The sequence below is a fragment of the Loxodonta africana genome, chromosome 24, assembly GCF_030014295.1.
Source record: "Loxodonta africana isolate mLoxAfr1 chromosome 24, mLoxAfr1.hap2, whole genome shotgun sequence".
Classification (NCBI taxonomy): Eukaryota; Metazoa; Chordata; class Mammalia; order Proboscidea; family Elephantidae; genus Loxodonta; species Loxodonta africana.
In genome coordinates this window covers 35,620,841-35,640,575 of record NC_087365.1, presented here as the reverse complement: position 1 = coordinate 35,640,575, position 19,735 = coordinate 35,620,841, and the positions used below count along the sequence as shown (strand labels likewise).

Here is a 19,735-nt window from a genome sequence, read left to right as displayed (position 1 = left end):
CACTGAATTGTAAAAATTCTTGAATGAGCAAATGTTTTGTTATATGTATTTGAACCACCATAAAAAAAATTGAGGCTTCTTCAGCCATTTCCATGCTAGGCACTATGCTAAGCACTTTGAAAGTATTAGTTCACTTCATCCTACTCACAGTTGCTATGTTACACCTGTACTATTCACTTAAAATTTATGTTTAAATTGATTTACTTGGGGGGGGAAGTAAATACATTCATGTGGCCTTGACAACCCAAGGCAGCACAGATTGAGACCTTATTATCCTACCCCCAGTCCTCCAAACTCAATACACACGCTCTGGGATCTTGGGCAAGTATCTTTTCTTCTCCATCTCACCAGCCTCACTTGTCCTCTGGAGAGAGAAACTGGACCAGGGCAGGGTTTTCTCAAAGCGTGGCCGTGGTTGACCCTTGCATCAGGGCACCAGTTGAAACACAGACCTGGGCCTGAACCCAGGTAGGCTCAGAGTTCACATTTTACCAAGTTTGAGACTCATTGAGCTAGGGGATTTCATTTTTTCTGCCGATGATAATGTTTTAGTATCCCAATAGACATTTATGGAGCATCTACTGTGTACAGGCAAGGGCTGGGTCTGGATGGAATCCCTGCAAAGTTGAGTTGGCTCTACCCTAGCCTGGGGGTGGGGAATAACCAGGACTCAGAGCCCTCACACTCAAATCCCCAGCTTGGCCCCAAGGCTTCCCTTCCTGGGGGGTAAAAAAAATAGGGATTCCAAAATCTTTCCCAATTTCCAGATAGTAGCTGTGCTGCCCCTGGTGGACAGAGCTGGCGGTTAGGGGCATGGACTCTACCTGGCCTGACTACAAAACAGTCTCTTCCCATCACCCCTTGACTGCTCAACTTCCCTCACACCCTCCATCCATCCAAGCCACCAAGGAATCCTGTCGACTCTACTTTCAGAACCCGTCCAGGATCTGGCTAGTTGTCACGACCTCCTTTGCTGCCGCCCTGTGTAAGCCATCGCTGGCTCTCCCCTGCATTACTGCATCACCCTCCTATCTGGCTTCCTCAACCAAAGCTCCATACAGCAGCCTCAGTGTTTCTTTTAAAATGTAAATCAGGTTATGTCACATCTCTGCTCCAAATGCCCCAGTGGTTCCCCATCCTGCTCAGAACAAAAGCTGAAGTCCTTTCCGGACCTATGGTCACACCCTGTGTGCTCAGCCCCGCTCCCTCTGACCTCATCTTTCACCACTCTCTCTTCTAGCTCACTCAGCCCCAGCCATACTGGCCCCTGCTCCTCCTCCTACACACCAGGCACCCTTCTGCCTCAGGGCCTTTGTACCAGCTATTACCCCTGCCTGGAGTACTTCCCCCCAGGACAGCTCATTCCTTCAGTTCCTTCAAGTCTTTGCTCAATGTGTTTGACCGTACCTACCCTGCTTAGCTATAGGGTCGCTATGAGTTGGAATCGACTGCAACGGGTTTGGTTTGGAAACCCTGGTGGCGTAGCAGTTAAGAGCTATGGCTGCTAACCAAAACTCCTTGGAAACCCTATGAGGCAGTTCTACTCTGTCCTATAGTGTAGCTATGAGTCAGAATTGACTCGATGGCAACAGGTTTGGTTTACCCGGGTTAGTGGAAACCCTGGTGGTGTAGCAGGTAGGTGCTATGGCTGCTAACCAAAAGGTCGGCAGTTTGAATTCACCAGGCGCTCCTTGGAAACCCTATGGGGCAGCTCTACTCTGTCCTTTAGGGTCGCTATAAGTTGGAATCGACTCTATGGCAACGGGGTTTTTTTTTTTTTTTTTTTTTTAACCCTGTTTATGGATCCCTGGTGGCACAGTGGTTAAGAGATCAGCTACTAGCCATAAATGCTGGCAGTTCGAATCCACCAGCTGCTCCTTGGAAACCCTATGGGGCAGTTGTACTCTGTGCTATAAGGTCTCTGTGAGTCAGAATTGCCTTGATAACAATGGGTTTTGACCCTGTTTATACTACAACACCTCTCCCCTCACCCTGCCAGCACTCCCAATAACCCTTACCCTGTGCTATTTTTTATACCACTTAACATTTTCCAATAAACCATATGATATACTTATTTATATTATTTATGTTTATTGCTTTACCTTCTCCCCACCACCCCCCATAGAATGTCCGCTCCGTGAAGGCAGGGGTTTTAGTTGTTTTGTTCACGGATGTCTCCCTGGTATCTAGAGCACAGCCAGGCACCTAGCAGGTGATTGTTTGATAAACATCTGTAGAATGAAGGGATGCCTGACTACAAGGCTCATTTCCTTAACTACCACGCTGTTTAGAGGGCCTCCATGGTTCTATTTAAGCACCTTAGTCTCTCCTCCTTCGGGGTGACTTCTCTCCCCTGAGGGCATAAGGGTGTCCCAGAGTCTCAGTCCTGGTATTTGAGGCCTGCCTACTAGTCCTTAAGTCCCCATCACTATTTCTCCAAGAAGGCTCAGCAGGTCTGCCTAAAAATGGGACTCAAGAGTGATGATCCCTGCACTGAGTACAAAACTGATGCTCAATAAACCAGGGATATCCTGGTCCAAGTGTGGCCCCAGGGAGAAAGCCTGCCCTCTATCCAGTGCGCTCTGTGGTGAGCTGCCCATTTCAGCAGTAGGGAATTTTGGCTACTTGTTACCCACTCTGAGAAGGCCTTCTGGGTCCTCCCACTCCTCTCTGACCCCAACAGCCCCTGGCCAGGCCTCCCTGGCCCTTGCCTGGAACCAGCCCCTGAGTGGCCTCCCTGCCTCCAAACCATTCTGCCCATGTAGCCAAATGATTCCCCCTGAAACTCTGTGACCATACAGTACCTCTTTTCCAGGACCACAGATGGCTCCCCCACACACGGAAGAACAAAGCTCAAGGCTTTTGAGTCAGGCAGATCCACCACCTGGGAAACTCAGTTCATTGACCCTCACCAAGTCATTCACCTTTGCTAGGCTATGGTTTTTGTGTGTAAAATGTATAAATGTGTGCATATCTGTGAATGTTGGGAAGAACTGGGTTGAATCAGGAATGGCAGATCTGTGTACCTATCCCCACCACGGCAGACATCACCAATCAATGGTGGCACACTTCTCTACTTATCTCAGTCCTGAGGGCCAGGGATCAGAGAGGACACATGAGTTGAAATCCATTTGCAATCTCTGGACAAGATGCTCTTTGGGGCTCTGGGGATTGGATGGGCTGAACTGAAGGTGGTGCCAGGGGACAAGGTTGACTAGAGGGTTGACTGCTTTCTGGAATTTTGTCAGCCTCTCCTCCTGTGTCTATTGGTGGGGGTATGGATCACAGAAGAAACCAGGAGAGCTCCAGGGGTGGGGAAAGAAGTAAAGGAAGGGAGGGGCAGAGCAGAGTGAGGGTCTTGGATGGTCACATAGGTACTCCAGGGTCTCCAAACCCAAGCCCTCACAACACGGATGGAGATTTTGAGGCCCAGAGGAGGGCAGGGACTCACCCAGAGTCACATCGCAGAGCTGAAACTAAAATTCAGGGCCCCTGAGCAAGGGGAAAGGGTGTTTCCCAGGTCTAGAATCTAGCCCAGCTCAGCCCAAGAGCCTCAAGCACTGCCAAGGAGTGACCCCAAGTGTGGGTACCTGTGTGTGTGTGTGCGCGCACATGCATGCACAGGAGCAGAGAATGCAGGTGACAGGAGTGGGGGTGCCACCCCGCAGCCCACCACTACCACTATTCTGGCGCTTGCTGAGCCCCCTGGGTGATGTCACAGCCTCCCTTGTGATTCAGAGAAAGTGGGAGAAACATGCAAGTGAGGGCAGGGGGGAGGGGAGAGCCAGAAACTGAAAGGGAAGAAAGGGAGAGCGTGGGGGAGAGGAACAGAAGGCTGAGGGAGACAGACAGAAGGCCAAGATGGAAGGGGAGAGAGACAGGGATGAAGAGGGAAGATGGAAGAAAGGGATAGAGAAATGCAGAGGACTAAATGGGAGATGGGCAGAGGAAGAGAGAAGAGGGAGTGGAAAGGAGGCTTCTTTCTTCCTCTCTTTCTCAGAGGCATACAGAGAGATGAGGGCTGAGGGGCAGACTGAGAGGTGAGGGTGCCTCTAAGGCCCCTCCTGGGGGCCCCTCCTCGGTAGGTCCCTTGACTGGGGAGGGGCGTGTATATGCAGTGAAGTTGCTGCTTCCCCCACCATCCAATGGAGCTGCCCCCTGCCTGCCAGTCACCTGCCAGAGCTATTTCTGGAATGTGGAATCTGGGTCAGAAAGGAGGAGGGAAGGAGGGGGTGGAGGCAGAAGCCCTGGCAGCAGGGAAGCTGGCCAGCTCTGTGTGGGTGGGTGGGCAGTTCCATGCCCTGCCCACAGTCACTCTGAGTGGCCCAGCCCCTGCCAGGCTCTCACTGCCTCAATAATGCCCCTCACCCGCGTCTACCCACCCACCTGCATATGGCATGAGGGCAAATGTGCCCATGTGGGAGTAACAGAGCTTTCATGTTCCTCAGCAACTTGGGGGCTTAGAATAGACTGACGAGGTAGGACAGCCTTCTGAACAGGGGTCACCCTGCAGGGGGACAGTGGCAGAGTGAGGGTGTGCTGTGTGTGTGTCTGTGTGGAGGGAGGTGACTCTAGGCAAGACTGCCATGTACAGCTGCACACATTTTACATTGATTAAGGAAGCCATGTCTAAGGGGGGGTGGTGCTGTTCACAATACAGACATAACTGAATTATATAATTATTACAACAAATTTCTGGCAGATGGCAGTAAAGGGCCTTGTTCTAATAAAAGCTGTGTATGATGACAATTTTTAACAGATGGCAGTTAAGTGTCTGAAGGAGGGGCACCCTTTCCTAACTTAGCACAAACATGCTGTACGGACCAGCAGTAGCTCTGGCCACAGGCTCGGTGGTCTGGTGGCTTTGATTTTCCCTGTGAGGTAGGTGAGTTCACCTGCTGAGCATGAGAGGATCAGAGGCTTGAGGAGAAAGGAGTAAGTTAGTAGTGGTCCCTGTGGATACCTGAACAGAGGGCTGACCAGGGTAACACAGGAGGCCCCCTGAGGGCCCACGTGAGAATTGGTTTGGTGGCTCCAGCCTGCTAGAGACATGATTTGCTCACAGCTGTGGAGGTGGCACGAGCCTTGAAGGAGAAACACGTATGTGAGTGTGTCTGCAGGTACATGTAGATATTACCTGTATGTGTAGCACGAGAATACCAGTATGCATGTGTTTTTACATGTTTTCCTATCACACGTAGGCCTAAGAGTACAAAAATTTATATCTATCTATAAGTAGACGAAAGGAGCCTTGGTGGTGCACTGGTTAAGCCAACCCACTGCCGTCAAATTGATTCCGACTCATAGCGACCCCATAGGACAGAGCAGAACTGCCCCACAGATTTTCCAAGGATCGCCTCGTGGATTTGAACTGCCAACCTCTTGGTTAGCAGCACTTAATCACTACGCCACCAGGGTTGCACTCAGCTGTTAACTGAAAGGTCAGTGATTTGAATCCATCAGGTACTTCCAGGGAGAAAAGGCGTGGTGATCTGCTTCCATAAAGGTTATAGCCTAAGAAACCCTATGGGGCAGTTCTGTTCTGTCCTGCAGGGTCACTATGAGTTGGAATCGACTCGAGGGCACACAACAACAACAATGTAAGTAGGTACATAAGTTGTTGACCGGGTTTGTGTCATCAGGAATATAGTTGCAGTACCCAGTATTAACACTTGAAAAATAATAAAGTGCCATCTAGTGGATCCTCTCAGCTGGTTAGAAGGGCTTCCAGAAAACGTAAGGCCGTGGTCTCACAGATGTGCCCAACATAGTCATAATCAAGTCTGGGGCAAGAAGATCAGAGGGGATTTAAAAGGCAACAGTGAAAACAAAAGTTCACTTGGTCAAGAAGCTGGTTACCTGCATATAGAATATCCATGGAGGTTCATTTATTTACATCGAACACCAACTGAGCTGTTGAAACAGTTGTTTCTCTTCCTACAACAATCCGACCCCCAATTGCCTTTATGGCTTTGGCTCTAAGGAAGCTCAGGGTCAAGTCTGAGAAACCAGTAATAACAGCTACCACTTGTTAAGCTCCTACCAGGTACAAGGCTGTGGCGAAACCCTCCCTATGCATAGTCTTATTTCATCTCCCCAAGACCTCTCTGGGCTCTGGCTTGTACCCTCGATTTATATATGGAAAAACAGGCTTAGGAGGAGAGTTAGGTAGTGAGAGTAAGCCCAAAATCCTCTCTACTAAACCAGAAACCACTACATTTTTCTTTGGTCTTGATTTTCTGTTTATTATTTCATTCAGTGACTTAGGATCCAATTTTTCTCCGATCGGTCATCAGTTATCTTCAGGGGATTTGGAACAAGAATCAGGAAACGTAACTTATCTCTCCTTGTGGATATGAGAGAAACCTACTCAGTGCGAGTATTGTCCTTTCCCTGCAGGCTCTGCCTGCCTGCAGGTTCTGCCCCTCCTTACAGGCTTGCCAACCGAACTATCCAAACAGGTAGGTAGGGCTTCAGTAAGTCCTGCCCACAAGCAGGTGGCCGCACTAAGCCAGGGAGCCAGACTAGCTCAGGGGACTCAGGGGCAACCAAGTATCTGTAAGTTCCAGCACTCTCCACACCCCCACACCATGGGTGGCATCTGTCTCTGTGATACCCATTTGAGCTCCAGTTCGCCAGCTGGTGTGCAGTTCACCCCCGAGGCCTCCAGCCATCCCTCCAGTCCTAGGCAGCCCACCCTGGCTCCTCCCCAGCATTCCTTATGGGCTGGCCCAGAAGGCATGGTCCCTTGGGTCCCCTCAAAGAAACCCTTTCCCCCTCATCATGGGACTCACTTGGAAGCGTGCGGCTGTTGCTGAGGCTGCCAGTGCTGGGTGGTGGGGAGAGGGACTGCAGGGAGACACTGTCCTCCTCCTGCGAACAGCCCGCCTGGATGGCTCGCAGGTAGCTGTGGCTGCGGGAGCGGAAGTAGCTGGGCAGTGGCAAGTCAAGCGCCTCTGCCACTGCCGACTCTGCTTCGCTGCAGGCCGACTCACAGGCTGCCTCGTACTGGTCGCTCAGATCTGCCTCCCGTACCTGTCCCGGCAAAGGCAGGTGTCAGGGTCCAGCTCTGGTTATCCTGGGGGTAGGGGCACCTGGTGGTCGGCTCAGCTGCAGGGCTGGAGAGTCTGTGAGGCCTCACTTCCCATTCCCCCATCTCACTCAGGATATGGGATGGGCAGGCAGAGCCCTTAAGAAATACACAGCCTTTGCTGTGGGATCATGGGCAAGTCATTGCACCTCTCTGGGCCTCAATTTTCCATCTCTAAAATGGGGGAGGAAGTTGGAATATTATAGGATGTTAACTAGATTGTATCTTGTGTGTCCACACTGCTCAACTGATAGTAGATTTTGAGGTCACATCTGAGTCAGCAGGAAAGAAAAATGTAATCAATTAGTAATATTGGAATGGGAGTGGCAGCAGGCAAGCTGGCTATTTCCCATCTTATGGCCCAATCTCTCCATTTTACAGGCAAAAAAACAGAAGATCAGTGAGAGGAAGACTCTTGCCAGAGGCATGAATTGAGGAAGTGGTAGAGTCAACAATGTTTGAGGATGATTAACCTAGCCCTGGTGTGCAGGATAGATATTGGATGGGGGTCTGGAAAGGAGCCAGGAGGTTAAAGATGAAGCTGATGTAATAGTCTGGTGAGAGAAGATAAGACTGGTATGAGGATAGTGGCAGTGAGGATTGATTAGTGATGTCTGCCATGGGCAGTACTTAAAGTGGTGGCATATATGCTATTTGCCACTTGCATCTAGTTCTTGCATCTAGTTCAACCTCGTCTAGATGGTTTCTCAGTGTTCCTCCAGAGATGACCATGTAGAATCCTCCAAATCTATGGCTCTGCTTCTCTATTTTATCCCCTCACAATACATATTCTCCAAGAGTTCTGGAAGGGTCTGTCCGACCCATGCCTCAGGCCACGATGGTAACCGAGGACCACAGCATATAACCTAGGGAGTTAGCTGCCCAAAGATGGGCACTGGGCGGAGGTCCTAGGGGAAGGCCTGGGCTAGACTGAGGGTTATGTGGGGCAAAAGATGGAGTTGGGCCTGGGGGCCAGCTCTGCCCCGACCTGGCTGTGTGACCTCAGGCCATCACTGTCTTCTCTGGGTCAGTTTTTCCTCATCTAATTGAAATGGATGCCTGTGCACTTGTCTAAGACAGCATCAGATAAAATGACAAGATAGCTCCCACCCAATTTGGAGACTATGTTTGGAAAGGTCTAAATCTGTGCTGTCCAATGTAGGAGCCACTAGCCACATGTGGCTAATTTAAACCTAAATAGCCACATGTAGCTAGTGGCTCCTATAGTCACGCTAGGACCCCTGCCGGCCACAATAATTAAGTGCTTGGCTGCTAACCAAAAAGTTCAGTGGTTCGAACCTACCAGTCGCTCCGTGGGAGAAAAAGGTGGCAGTCTGGTTCCATAAAGATTTACAGCCTTGGAAACCCTATGGGCAGTCCTACTCTGTCCTGCAGGTTGCTATGAGTCAGAATCGACTTGACAGCAACAGGTTTATTTTTGGTGTAGAAACACTAACCAATTCGCTTGCTCAGTAGCCACATATGACTAGTGGCCACCTAATTGGACAACACGGATTATAGAACATTTCCATCATCGCAGAAGGTTCTACCTGACAGCGCTGATATATTAAAATATAGGCCATGTGGCAGAGCCAGAATTCATGGGAGTAGGCATTAAAGTGAGAACTGTTTATCCTCTCGCTGTGACCTGAAGCACACTGAGAGGCTTTTGTGACTGCCAAGGGCAATGAGGTCTTGCTTCAGGACTACAAGTAACAGCACAGCTCTTGAAGCAGTTTGCCAGGGCTTGGATCCTGGGTCCATCCCTTCCTCACAACTCACAGTACGAACTTAGGCAAGTCACTTAACCTCTCTGTGTCTCAGTTTCCAACCTATAAAATGGGGCTAATTATAGTCCTAATTTCATAGGGTTGTTGTCAAGATAAAATAATGCATATCATGTGCTCAGAACAGTGCCTGGGAGAGGAAGTACCCGGGAAGCTGCACCCATTATTACGGGCAGCTATGTAGCATGAACGTGAGGATTTATAAATGCTGGTAAGATGCTCCCAAGCTGGGGGTGTGGATGAGCTGGCCAGTGCTGCTGGTGTGTGTATCACTAAGGACCCGCTGTGTGGAGCACACTGCCCTGGGGCTTTGTATCTTAACACACGGCATCCTTACCACAAGCCTGTTGAAGTGGGTATTGTTCTGCTGTTAGAGGAGGCTCAGAGAAGATGGGAACAACCTTTACCACCTGGCCCACTGTGGACTCCCCAAAGACCTTCTGGAATAATGTGTTCAAGAGGAACTATGACAGGCAGAGTGAGGACAGAGGCATCTGTGGTTGGGATCAGGAGATGTGGACCCAGTTTTGCTCCTGCAGAACGTATGGCCTTGAACAAGTCCCTCACCAACTCTGGCTACCCTGAGGGGTTGAGCTCAGAGCACCTTTCCTGCCCCACTTTCTGGTCTTGGAGTTGCAGCCTGGGAGGGAGGGGTCCACTTCTGGGGCCAAGATAGGTGTGCCTGGGAGGCAGCACCCTTAGGGCACCCACACACTGCCAAGCCTGGCAGCAACTCCACCCACTTTGGTAAAACACTCTCCCCATTCACTCCAACACCCCAACATCCTTAAAGAGCTTGCTGGAGCCCTAGAAAGGAGAAAAGCCAGGGGACTTCAGGTCTGGGGTCTAGAGGCCAATAGCAGCAGACCCCAGCCACCAGCCCATCCAAATAAAACCCTCCTCAGGCCTGATCTAACTTTGAGGATGGAGCCAGAGGAATTTCAGGGAATGCCTTCCATTAACCTGAGGTCATTTCTTGTCTAATCCATAAAACCGAACTCATTCTTTACTATTTTTAAGAGGAAACTGAGGCACAGAGAAGTGAAGTGATAAGGGCAGGTAGGGGAGCATCAGGGCACCATTGTGGACCTAAACTCCATCCTCACTGGCAGTAGCTTTCTTGGTGGTGACTCTGCACCTGCCCGGGAGCGGGGCTAGGACCATTCAGATGCCAGGCCTAAGACCCGGCCCTAGAGTCTGGGTTTAGGGGATGAGAGAATGGCAAACATACTGACCTGCTGCTCATGGCCAAACAACTGGGGGATCAGGGAGGCCTGTCCAAAAATCTGCAGGAAAGAGAGGGGGAAGGGTTATAGGGAGACCAGGGTTGGGGGCTGGAGTGGGGTATTTAGGCTTAGCTACAAGAAAACTTGGAGCTGGCTTGTCTAACCTCCTCCCAGACTGGGTGAAGCCCAGATGCTAGGATGTCTTACTTGGCTTCATCCTGGGATGGGAGGCTCACTCCTCGTGGGGCTGGGCATGGCTGAGGACTTATATGCTGCTCTTTATAAGTCCTTCTCTTGCCCTCACCCCTGGGCCATGGATCCCCCGTCTGCCATGTCTAACCTGGGTGGGCAGCTCACCAGGATCTACTGATCAGGGATGGTGCCCAGAGCCCTCTCTTCCCCAGGCAGGGCATAAGCAGTCTAGTACCTGGTGGGACAGGGGCTCCTTCTGGTAGGAATCCAGGCCTCAGAGACACAGCCCGAGCTGGGACATCTCCAACTTTGGGGCCACATATACAGCTTGGGTCAGCTCAAGCTCCTGAATATAGGGGCATGGGGGAGCCATAGGACCCTGGGCTAGGAGACAGCTGGGGCTGGGTAGAGGATGGTGGGAGAGAGCTGCCGGGGTTCCCAGCTTGGGTGATACCATAGGCCTTGTGTTGTCAAAGGGCAAAACTATTCCAGTTGCCAGGGCCAGTCAGGGGATGGAGATGGGGCATGCATGACAGACAGATACAGAGAGAAACATGGAAATGCAGACACATTAGAGAGACCCAGAGAAAAATGTGCATTAGGAGAGATAGAACACAGACAGAAAAATAGAGGGAGACAGACAGAGACAGGAAGACTGCGAGACAAGAGAACCTGGTAAACTGGGGGAGACAGGGAGGGGTACTGTCCATTCAGCAAACACCTGCTGGGCCCTGCCCTGGACTGGTATGTGCTAGATGCTGGGGACACCACGAGGAACAGGACAGCAAGATCCCCACCCTCTTAAGAGGGAGACAGTCATTAGATAAATAAACAGATATTTCAGATAGCATAAGTGCCCACAAGAAAATAAAACAGGGCGAGGAAACAGTGCCTGGGGTCTAGTTTAGACAGAGGCCAGGGAAGGTCTCTCTGAGGAGGTGACATTTGATTCTTGCTAAGATTTGAGAGGAGAGGGAACAATGAATGCAACAACCCTGAGGCAGGAATAAGATGGCACATTGATGTGTGAGGGGCAGAAAGGAGGCCAGAGTGGCTGGAGCTGAGTGAGCAGCAGAGCTTGTAGGAGATCAGCCCTGAGACGGAGGCAGGGCCTGGACTTTGCAGGGCCTAGTGAGACCAAGTAAGGACTCTGGCTTTCACTCGGGGTGAGAGGGGAGCCATGGAAGGGTTCGGAGCAGGGGTACGGAGTGATCTGACTTACGTCTTTTACAAGCTCCCTCTGGCCGCTGGGAATGGATTGGAGGTGGAAGGCATGGAGGCCAGGCAGCCGTTCAGGTCAGACTTGGTGGGGCCTGGATGAGGGTGGCAAGGGCAAAGGGTTCCACGGGTTTGGAGCCCTCTACCCTACCCCACGTCTGAGGTTACTCTCCTGGGAGTCTGCGAATGATAGTGCTGGGGAGGGCTTGGCCAGGCTAGAACTGTGGAGTGGTGAGGAGGCGGGGCCCCAAAGCCTTCCTGTGGAGCCTAAGGCCTATTCCTGCCCAGAGAAGAGCTGGTCTGCACCTGGCTGCCCCACTGCCTCATTGTGCTCCTACATGCGGGTGTCTGCCAGCTCCAGGCCTCGTCTCTTCTTCCACCCCATGGGGGCAGGGGTGGACTAAACAGTAAGCAGGCTACGCATGGGCTTACTTGCGTTTACTTACTAATCTGTAGTGAACAATTTCACTTTGACATGGTGAAAAACTGGTGAAATTATTCACTACAGATTAGTAAGTACGCACAAGTAAGCCCATGTGCACCTTGCTTATTGTGTAATTCATCCCTGCATGGGGGGAACCCTTGAGCCTTGGCTGGCCTTCCCTTTAAAAACCCCGAAGTACTGCACACACAGCAGAGGCTAGGGTCCAGGTCTAGTGTATGACAGTCCCAGATCCCTGCCCGGCTTTGCCTCCTCCTAGGTGCATGACCGCATCTCTCTGAGCCTCAGTTTCCTATCTGTGAAATGGGGATATGGACAACAAGGCCTCCTGGGGGTGACTGTGGTGAGGGTTCAGGGAGCTGAGGGTTGCGAGAGTAGCTTGTAAATTAAAAGCGCAGCACAGAATGCTTATTGCTCTAGTGGCAGAGTTGGCTGGGCCCTGGGAGTCCAGCTTTTCACCGAATAAGTGGGGCATTGAGGTCCCGAGTAGAAAAGCAACTTGCCCAAGGTTACACAGCAAGATGATAATAACAACCATAATGATAGCTGCCCTTTGCTGAGCACATTATTTATCTCATTTAGTTCTCACAACAACCAGGGCTTTGAACAAGTTCCCAGGAAGTTATACATAAGAATCACCTGGGGATCTTGTTTAAAATGTCGGTTCTGATTCAGTATATCTGGGGTGGAAATGCAAATTCTCAGCAGGAGTTGTAACCAAAATGAACCGGTTCAAAGCCCTGCAACAACCCTTTGAACTAGGAGTGATCACCCTCCTGTGGTCAGTCAGGAAACTGAGGCTCAGGGAGGAGAGGTGACTTGTCCTGGGTCTTACTGTCAGAGACAAGACTGGGACTTGAACCCAGGTCTCCAGTTCCCTGTACTCATGGGTCAGAACCCAAGGAGAGGTGGCAAGGCCCTGGGGCCTGTGGCCCCAGCCTGGTTGACAGCAGTGGTGTGGCCCCTCCCTCAGGGTCCTCGGCTCAAGAAGCCATACGTGTAGGCCCCATGACTGTGCTCTCCAGCCACAGGGACTGCAGGGGGAGCAGAGTGACACACACAGGGAGCCTTGGGGACGAAGACCAAACGGAAGCACACTGCAGACATGTGGGGACCACTCAACAGGACCTGGACATCTGTCCCTTTCCTGGGTGGGAGTCAATGAGCTAAGGGCCAGAGGCTGGGACCCTCCCAAGCCCACTGACCTTCCAGCTTGCTCACCACCCTCACCTGGCTGATGCAGCTGGAGTCGTTGAGGCTGTCGCTGATGGGATTGTAGTCCTCCTCCCAGCTCGGACACTTGGAGGGCAGAAGCATGTCCACTGAATCAAGGCGGTCCAGACTCCTGGTGGGGGTGGGGAGCAGACGGGGCTCAGCCCACCCATTGTTCAGCCTGGGAAACTGAGGCCCAGAGGGGGAAAGGCTGGCCAAGATCATCCAGTAGCAGAGGGTAAAAGGGAAGTCACTGCCAGCCCAGATGGTGGTTGGAGGTGCAGAGCAAGGGGAGAGCACCCAGCTTTCGGGAGGCCTTGACTATATGGTGAATCTGGAGAGTAGAGGTGGCCCTCGCCTGTCATGCCCATTGAAGCCACGAGATGGCAGCAGCAGCTTGCATTTGACCATTCGGAGTCCAACCCCAGAGGAGCCCACCTTGACAGTCCCCTGCCTTCTTCCCTGCCCATCTGGGACAATCCTAGAGGCCTAATACCTTGGCCTCAGGCTAGGGCTGCCCAAAGGGCCCCAGTTTTGCCACAGTGACCAGATGGACTCCACAGGTCCCTGGAGACTCATCCCTTCACCCCATTCCCTGCCTCCATCTTTCTCACACCTGCCTGACCCTGGGCCTCCTCCAATCCCTGCTCTGGGAATAAAGGCTGAGCAGCCAACAGCTCAGGTCCTAGACAAGAAGAAACTGAATTGGAATTCAGCTTCCTTGCTGGGTGACCTCGAAAAGTCACCACCCCTTGCTAGGCCTGTTTCCTCACCTGTACGATGGGGATGACACCACCTGCCTGCTGTGGCTGTGGTGAGGATTTCGTGATGCCGGTCATGGTGCACCGGGGCAGTGTGCAGTAAATGCTGATAGATAGCGGCCATTACTGGTACTGCTATTACTATAATTATTGATTTCAGGTCACTCAAGGTCCATGCCCTGGCCCTGCCCACCTCTCCCACCGTAATGCCCTCTGGTCATTCACAGAATCCTAGGACCTCAGGACTAGAAGGGGTCTTAGAGATCATCCAGCTCAGTCCCCTCACCTAAAGTGCAGATACCAAGGCTCAGAGAGGGGCAGACCTGGGAGTAGGCAGTAGTGTTCCACCCATTCCCCTGCCTTCTGCATCAGCCACCTGGACTTTTGCTCTGAGTACACTGCCCCCTCCCTGGTTGGTGCTACTGCTTGGTGCTATCTGAAGAACTAGGAATGAGCTTGTTCCCACTAACTCTTCCAAGTCTTAAAGCAAGAGAATGGGGCAGGATCGTGGACTTCCAGGAAGGGTAATGAGGCAGGTGAAGGCTGTCTCTTTGATTTCTGGAGCTGAATTTTGGAGCTTAGCATGGCGATCTGTTACAGAGGCTCTGGTCTCCTGGGCAGTGCTGATAAGTGTGATGGTCTCATTAAGGGGAGGGTTCTCCTCACCTGAAGAGGATCCAAAGGGGCAGCCTCTCTGTGGAAATAGAACTCACCTGGGGATGTAGCTCCTGTGGGCAGGGTTTACCTGAGTCAGGGATTCTCCTTATGTGCAGGGCTTACCTGAGGTCAGGACTTAACTGTGGGTGGGGTCATGGGGCGGTTCACCAAAGGGCAGGGTTCTCTGGGGTATACTCATCCAAGGGAGGAGCCAAGCTAAGGACGAGAATCTCAGGGACTGGGCTAACCTGAGGGCAGGTTCACTAAAAGGCCTGGATCTGAGGCCGGAGGGCAGGATTCACCCGTAGGGCAGGGCTGGGGGCGGGGGCTCACAGCTGGCGAGGTTCTCAGAGGCGGGACATACCTGCAAGGGGCTCACCTAAGGGACAAGGCTTCCCCGGGAGCGGGGCTTGCACGCGCAGACAGAGCTCAAGTGTGGGCGGGGCTCACCTGAAGGGGCGGGGCTCCAAGGGCCAGAATTAGTCTGTGGGCAGGGTTCCCACGGGGACGGGACTCACTTTAAGAGAGCGGGTCCCCTTATCGGGCAGGACTCACTGGTGGGCAGGCCTCACCCCTGAGGTGGGGGCCCCTAGGAAGCAGGACTCACCAGTGCCCGAAGCTCTCACCGGGTGGGACTTAGGAGAGACTTTCCCAGGGGGCAGGGCCTGCCGGGGTCCAGGGGCGGGGCTGCGCGCTTACCTGCGGGGGTTGCTCTGCTCTCCGAGCGACTGCTGCGTGGCCCTCAGGTAGCTCTGGCGCCGCGCCGCCGTCTTGGGCGAGGGCTTGGGGCTGCCGCCGGACTCGTCACTGTCCTCGTCCCCCATGGCCTTGATGTAGCTGCCGCTGCGCATACGCCGGCACGGGATGGGGCCCTCGCCCGCGGCGTCCGCCTCGCGCGGGGACAGCAGCGCGGTGGTCCACTCGCCGCCGCCGCCGGGCACCTGCGGATGGAGGGCAGGTTTCAGCGGGGGTGGCGCAGGGGGCAGCCCACCCTCCCCGGCGCCCCACCAGGCCTCGGGCCACTCACCTGGAAAGAGAGCCAAAGGTGAGAACCCTCAGCTCCGGGCCCTGAAGCTCCCTCGCTCCCCACTTCGGAGAGTTTGGCCTCTGTGCTGGGTTTACTGACATGGAAACCACCCAGCAGCAAAGCAGGGCCCTGGTCTGGGAAGGAGGATACCCGGTTCCAGAACTGGCCCTGCTACAACCTCACTAAGTGGCCTTTAGCAAGTCCCTGCCCCTCTGCTGGCCACAAGATTTTGCCACGGTTCCCAGACTGGGTTTGCCCCAGCAAAACTGTCCCAGGCCATGATCACAACGATCTCCACTGTAGCTACCTTTTCTGGCGCCCCTGTGTTCCGGTCACTTCACCCACACTCTCTGAGGGTACTTAACGATCCCCTGCCACTGTGAGAACATCAGGCCTGAGGACAGGAGAGGTCTTCAGACCTGGAACCCGAGCCTGGCCCTAGGCTGGTGGTGGTGGTGCTCAGAGGATACTGACACACCAGCATGGGGGCGGGGTCCTTAGAGCCAAACAACATTCCTTGTCTCACAGGTGGGAAAACTGGGATACAGAAAAATAGGGGCTTGCCTGGTCTCAAGCAGCCATGTGGTTAGGTAGAAAAGGGCTCAGTTTTCCCATCTGCACCTGGAACAGGGACAGTGACAAGGCTGGTGAGGTCATAGCTGTAAGGGCAGTGTGGACCCTGGTAGCCCTGCACCTCCCGCATCCCCAGGGGTGATGGTGGCAGTGAGGAGGCCTCCTCAGCCCTCCCCAGCCAAGCTCCATCGGCTGCTTTGAGGCAGCACACAGCCTACATCCTCCTTCACTTGATACTGTCATGTGCACACAGTGGATGTTCACCTCATGATGAAGTAATCACACACTTCAGCACTGTCACGAACTTCAGTCAGGGCAGAGTCAACACACTTCATTGCGTACACACATCTCACCATGCACAGAGAGCCAGCATATCCTTCCCACACACCCCTCAGCAAGCACTTACAGCTTACTACACACCACCTCACCAAGGACACATGCTGGCAACCACTTCACCACGTACACACCCCTTAACATGTATGCAGAGTGTACTCACCTCACAGCCTCACCCTTGCTTGCATTTACACCTCATTGTGGACATACCCCTCCTCACAGACACACCAGCAACCGCTGCCTGTGGACACAACTTGACATGTCCCCACCTCACTGTGTCCTTGCCTCAACACATACAGTGTCCACCCCTTACATTCATCATGGACACACAGGTACACACGTTTCACAGTGTACATAGCACACACATTCTTCCCCCCACACACAAATGCACACTCCCCTCGTTACCATGCTCATACAGGTGCCACACCCTTCTCGGTGCCCTCAATGCCACTGGTTGACTTCTGGCTGAGGTTCCACCTCAGAGACCTCCCTCAGCCCTCCTATAACCCCTGTGATAACTGCCCAGCCAGTCAGCAGAGCCTGAGAATTCTGCTCCCAAACAACAGGCTAGTCCACCTGCCTTACCCTCACCTGTCCCTTGGGAACATGGCCTTGTCTCTCTCTGCTCAAAACCTGTCCCTGTCCTTCCCCCCAGCCCACCCCAATAACCCAGGCAGGCAACACAAACCCCAGGGCCTGCAGGGCTCAAGGTGCTTCCATGCATTTTCACACGACCAGAACAAACCACACCATTTTGAGAGGAAGCCAGGTCACACACCACCTTCCCTGATGTTTTTCAGGAAGGGGACTGCCCAGACTTCAGTTTCCTCCTATTGAAAAAGAAATTGTCCTTTCCCCCACAGTCTCACTGTCTCTGGAATTTAATACAGAATGATAAGAACCCAGGGCTTTGTCTGATCTTAAAGCTCACCGGGGTCAAAATGCAGCCTAAGGTGGGTTTCCAAGGCCGGCCAGGGCTGCTCACATACCCCTTGGGATGAGGTGCTCACTACCTACAGAAGCAACCCCTTCCATTGCGAGGTGTCCTGAAATCTGCTTCCTGTAACTCCCACCCACAGCTCCTTGCTCTGCTCTTGAGAGCCCTGTAGAGGTATGCAGCCAGGCCGTACCTCTCTGAACCTTCTGCTACTTTCAAGCTGTGTGGCCTTGGTGCATAAAAGCCTCAATCGATTTTAGCATTTGAAAGGAGAAATCGGTCCCCCCTGCTGGGCCAGGCCTCCTCGGGATCTCTATCACACCCCATAGCACTGACAGGACTATCTATTCATGCATCTTCCTCCTCCCAGCATGCTGATAGCCAGGACTGTGTCTTCTTTTTTTCTAGCTCTGTTCACTTAGTTGTCCACCTGTCCACCCAGCCCTCCCACCTCCTTCTTGCATTTCCTGAGTACCTCCTCCATGCCAGACTCTGTCCTGGGCCTTGGGGACATATGGCTCCAATAAAGGTGGTCCCTGTCCTCAAGGATTCCCTAGTCTGGTGGAGGAGGCAGGCATGAGGCTGACAAATAGCATGTGACAGTTGGCTCTACGATGGGGAGTGGGATGGTACAGCTTCCAGCTTTGTCTTCTAAAGGACAGGGACATGTTTTAGTTCCTACTGTGTCTCCCAGGACTGGGCTCAGAAGGGCCCTAATTAAAGCCTGCTGAGAGCATGACCAATGGAAGGAATTCCCTTATTAGTGGGTATCACAGCCACCCATTTCATAGCCCAGTAAACAGAGGCCCAGAGAGAAGCGATTTCTCAAGTAAATCTGTGGCACAGCTGGGCCTCAATCTGGTGTCTCCTCACCCTCCTGACCCTGGCAGAGACCCACCTGCAGGTAATGGTAGGCTAGACCCTGGTGGCAGGACTTGGACTTTAGCAGGCTCTTATCCAAGGTAGCTGAAGTCTTCTGGCAGACCTCATGGGCATGGCTGAGGGTCAGAGTGGACCAGGAGCCTCGCTTGACATAGTTGGTGTCGGTACCCACCCCAAGGCTGGGGCACGTGGCTGGGGGAGCAGGCGGGGGTGGTGGGGCGGTCAGCTCTGCGGTGTTGTTCTTGGCAGCTTTGAGCATGTGCCCGCTGATAGTGTTGTAGGCATGCATGAAATAGCGTGGCTGGCTGCGCTCTGCCTGGCGGCCTAGGGTCATCAGCCCAGAGGCTGGACCGCTGCTGCGGAAGGCGCCTCCCTCACCATCCAAGTTGTCATCAGAGCTCCACCAGCCTGAGATGTTGGAGCGGCTGCGCCGTTTGGGCTCTCCGGCCTTGGCCCGCTCCTTGCTCTTGGCCCTCCGGCCTTTGCCGTCCTCCAGGCCACCTTTCTTGCTGCCATTGCCACCAACCTTGCCCGCTGTGCCCTCCAGTGAGGGTGCTTTGGTGAAGAAGAGCCGCTGGACTGAGTGGACCAGGTGGCGAATGCGGCCGGGGCTCTCGCCACGGGCCTTAGGCTCGCCGCGGGGGAACTGGAGTGTGCTGAAGCCATCGCGGTGGATGGGCAGCTGCTTCTCAAACTGGTCCAGGAGGTTGGCAGGCAGCCGGTTGATCTTGGTGGCCTGGGCATGGCTGGGGAAGGGGCTCTCCTCTGGCACCTCGAAGTGGGAGTTGTAGTGGATGCGGGGGAAGGTGCTGCTGGGTGGTGGCAGCTGGTTGTTGAGTGGGAAGAGGCCATCTCCTGGCAAGGCGTTCTGCCCAGGGAAGCGAGCCTCGCGGGCAAAGGCCTCTGTGGGTGATAGCAGGTAGGGGTTGCGGTCAGGCCCTGCGAACAGGGGCTCGTGTGGTGGGTCCAGGCTGTCGGAGAGGTGGCGGGGGCGGCTGTCACCGAGGCCTTTCATGATCCCGGCCCACGGGGCAGGGGCCGTTGCCCTAGCAGGGCGCCCAGGTCGCCTCTCCCGGGCGGCAGCTATCCTGGGGAGAGAAGACAGAGAAGGGTCAGACAGTTGAATGGACTGGGAGGGGACAGGTGCCTGGAAGGTCAGCCACACCGCTGCAGATCTCAGAGTTAGGAGAAGCTCTAAGATCAGTGGAGTCTCCAACTCTAGGCCTCCCCGGACACTGTGGGGCTCAGGACACGAGTACCTATGGAGGCTCACCTGCTATATGCGTAGATATTTAAAAGTTCCAAATCAAGTTAAAAAAAACCTGTCAAACAAAATATGTCCTACTCTCCTACCTTGACAAATATATCTTCATAATTACCCGGAAAGCCAGGTTTGAA

At 53.3% G+C, this 19,735-nt stretch overlaps 1 protein-coding gene across 3 annotated transcripts in view; it reads right to left on the bottom strand.

The window, feature by feature from the left end:
• The window catches only part of DLGAP4 (DLG associated protein 4), an 86,763-nt gene extending 67,411 nt beyond the window's left edge, over nucleotides 1-19,352 (bottom strand). For 2 of the 3 annotated variants that reach the window (XM_003411691.4, XM_010591657.3), the window contains exons 1-5: nucleotides 18,354-19,352; nucleotides 15,285-15,526; nucleotides 13,186-13,300; nucleotides 10,113-10,163; nucleotides 6,795-7,035 (exon numbers count right to left, since the gene is read on the bottom strand). In XM_003411691.4, the coding sequence (XP_003411739.1) occupies nucleotides 6,795-7,035; nucleotides 10,113-10,163; nucleotides 13,186-13,300; nucleotides 15,285-15,526; nucleotides 18,354-19,352 (1,648 nt within the window). The remainder of the gene's footprint in view (nucleotides 1-6,794; nucleotides 7,036-10,112; nucleotides 10,164-13,185; nucleotides 13,301-15,284; nucleotides 15,527-18,353) is intronic. The other variant, XM_010591658.3, reaches the window with a different exon arrangement.
• Between the last annotated feature and the right edge of the window lie 383 nt (nucleotides 19,353-19,735).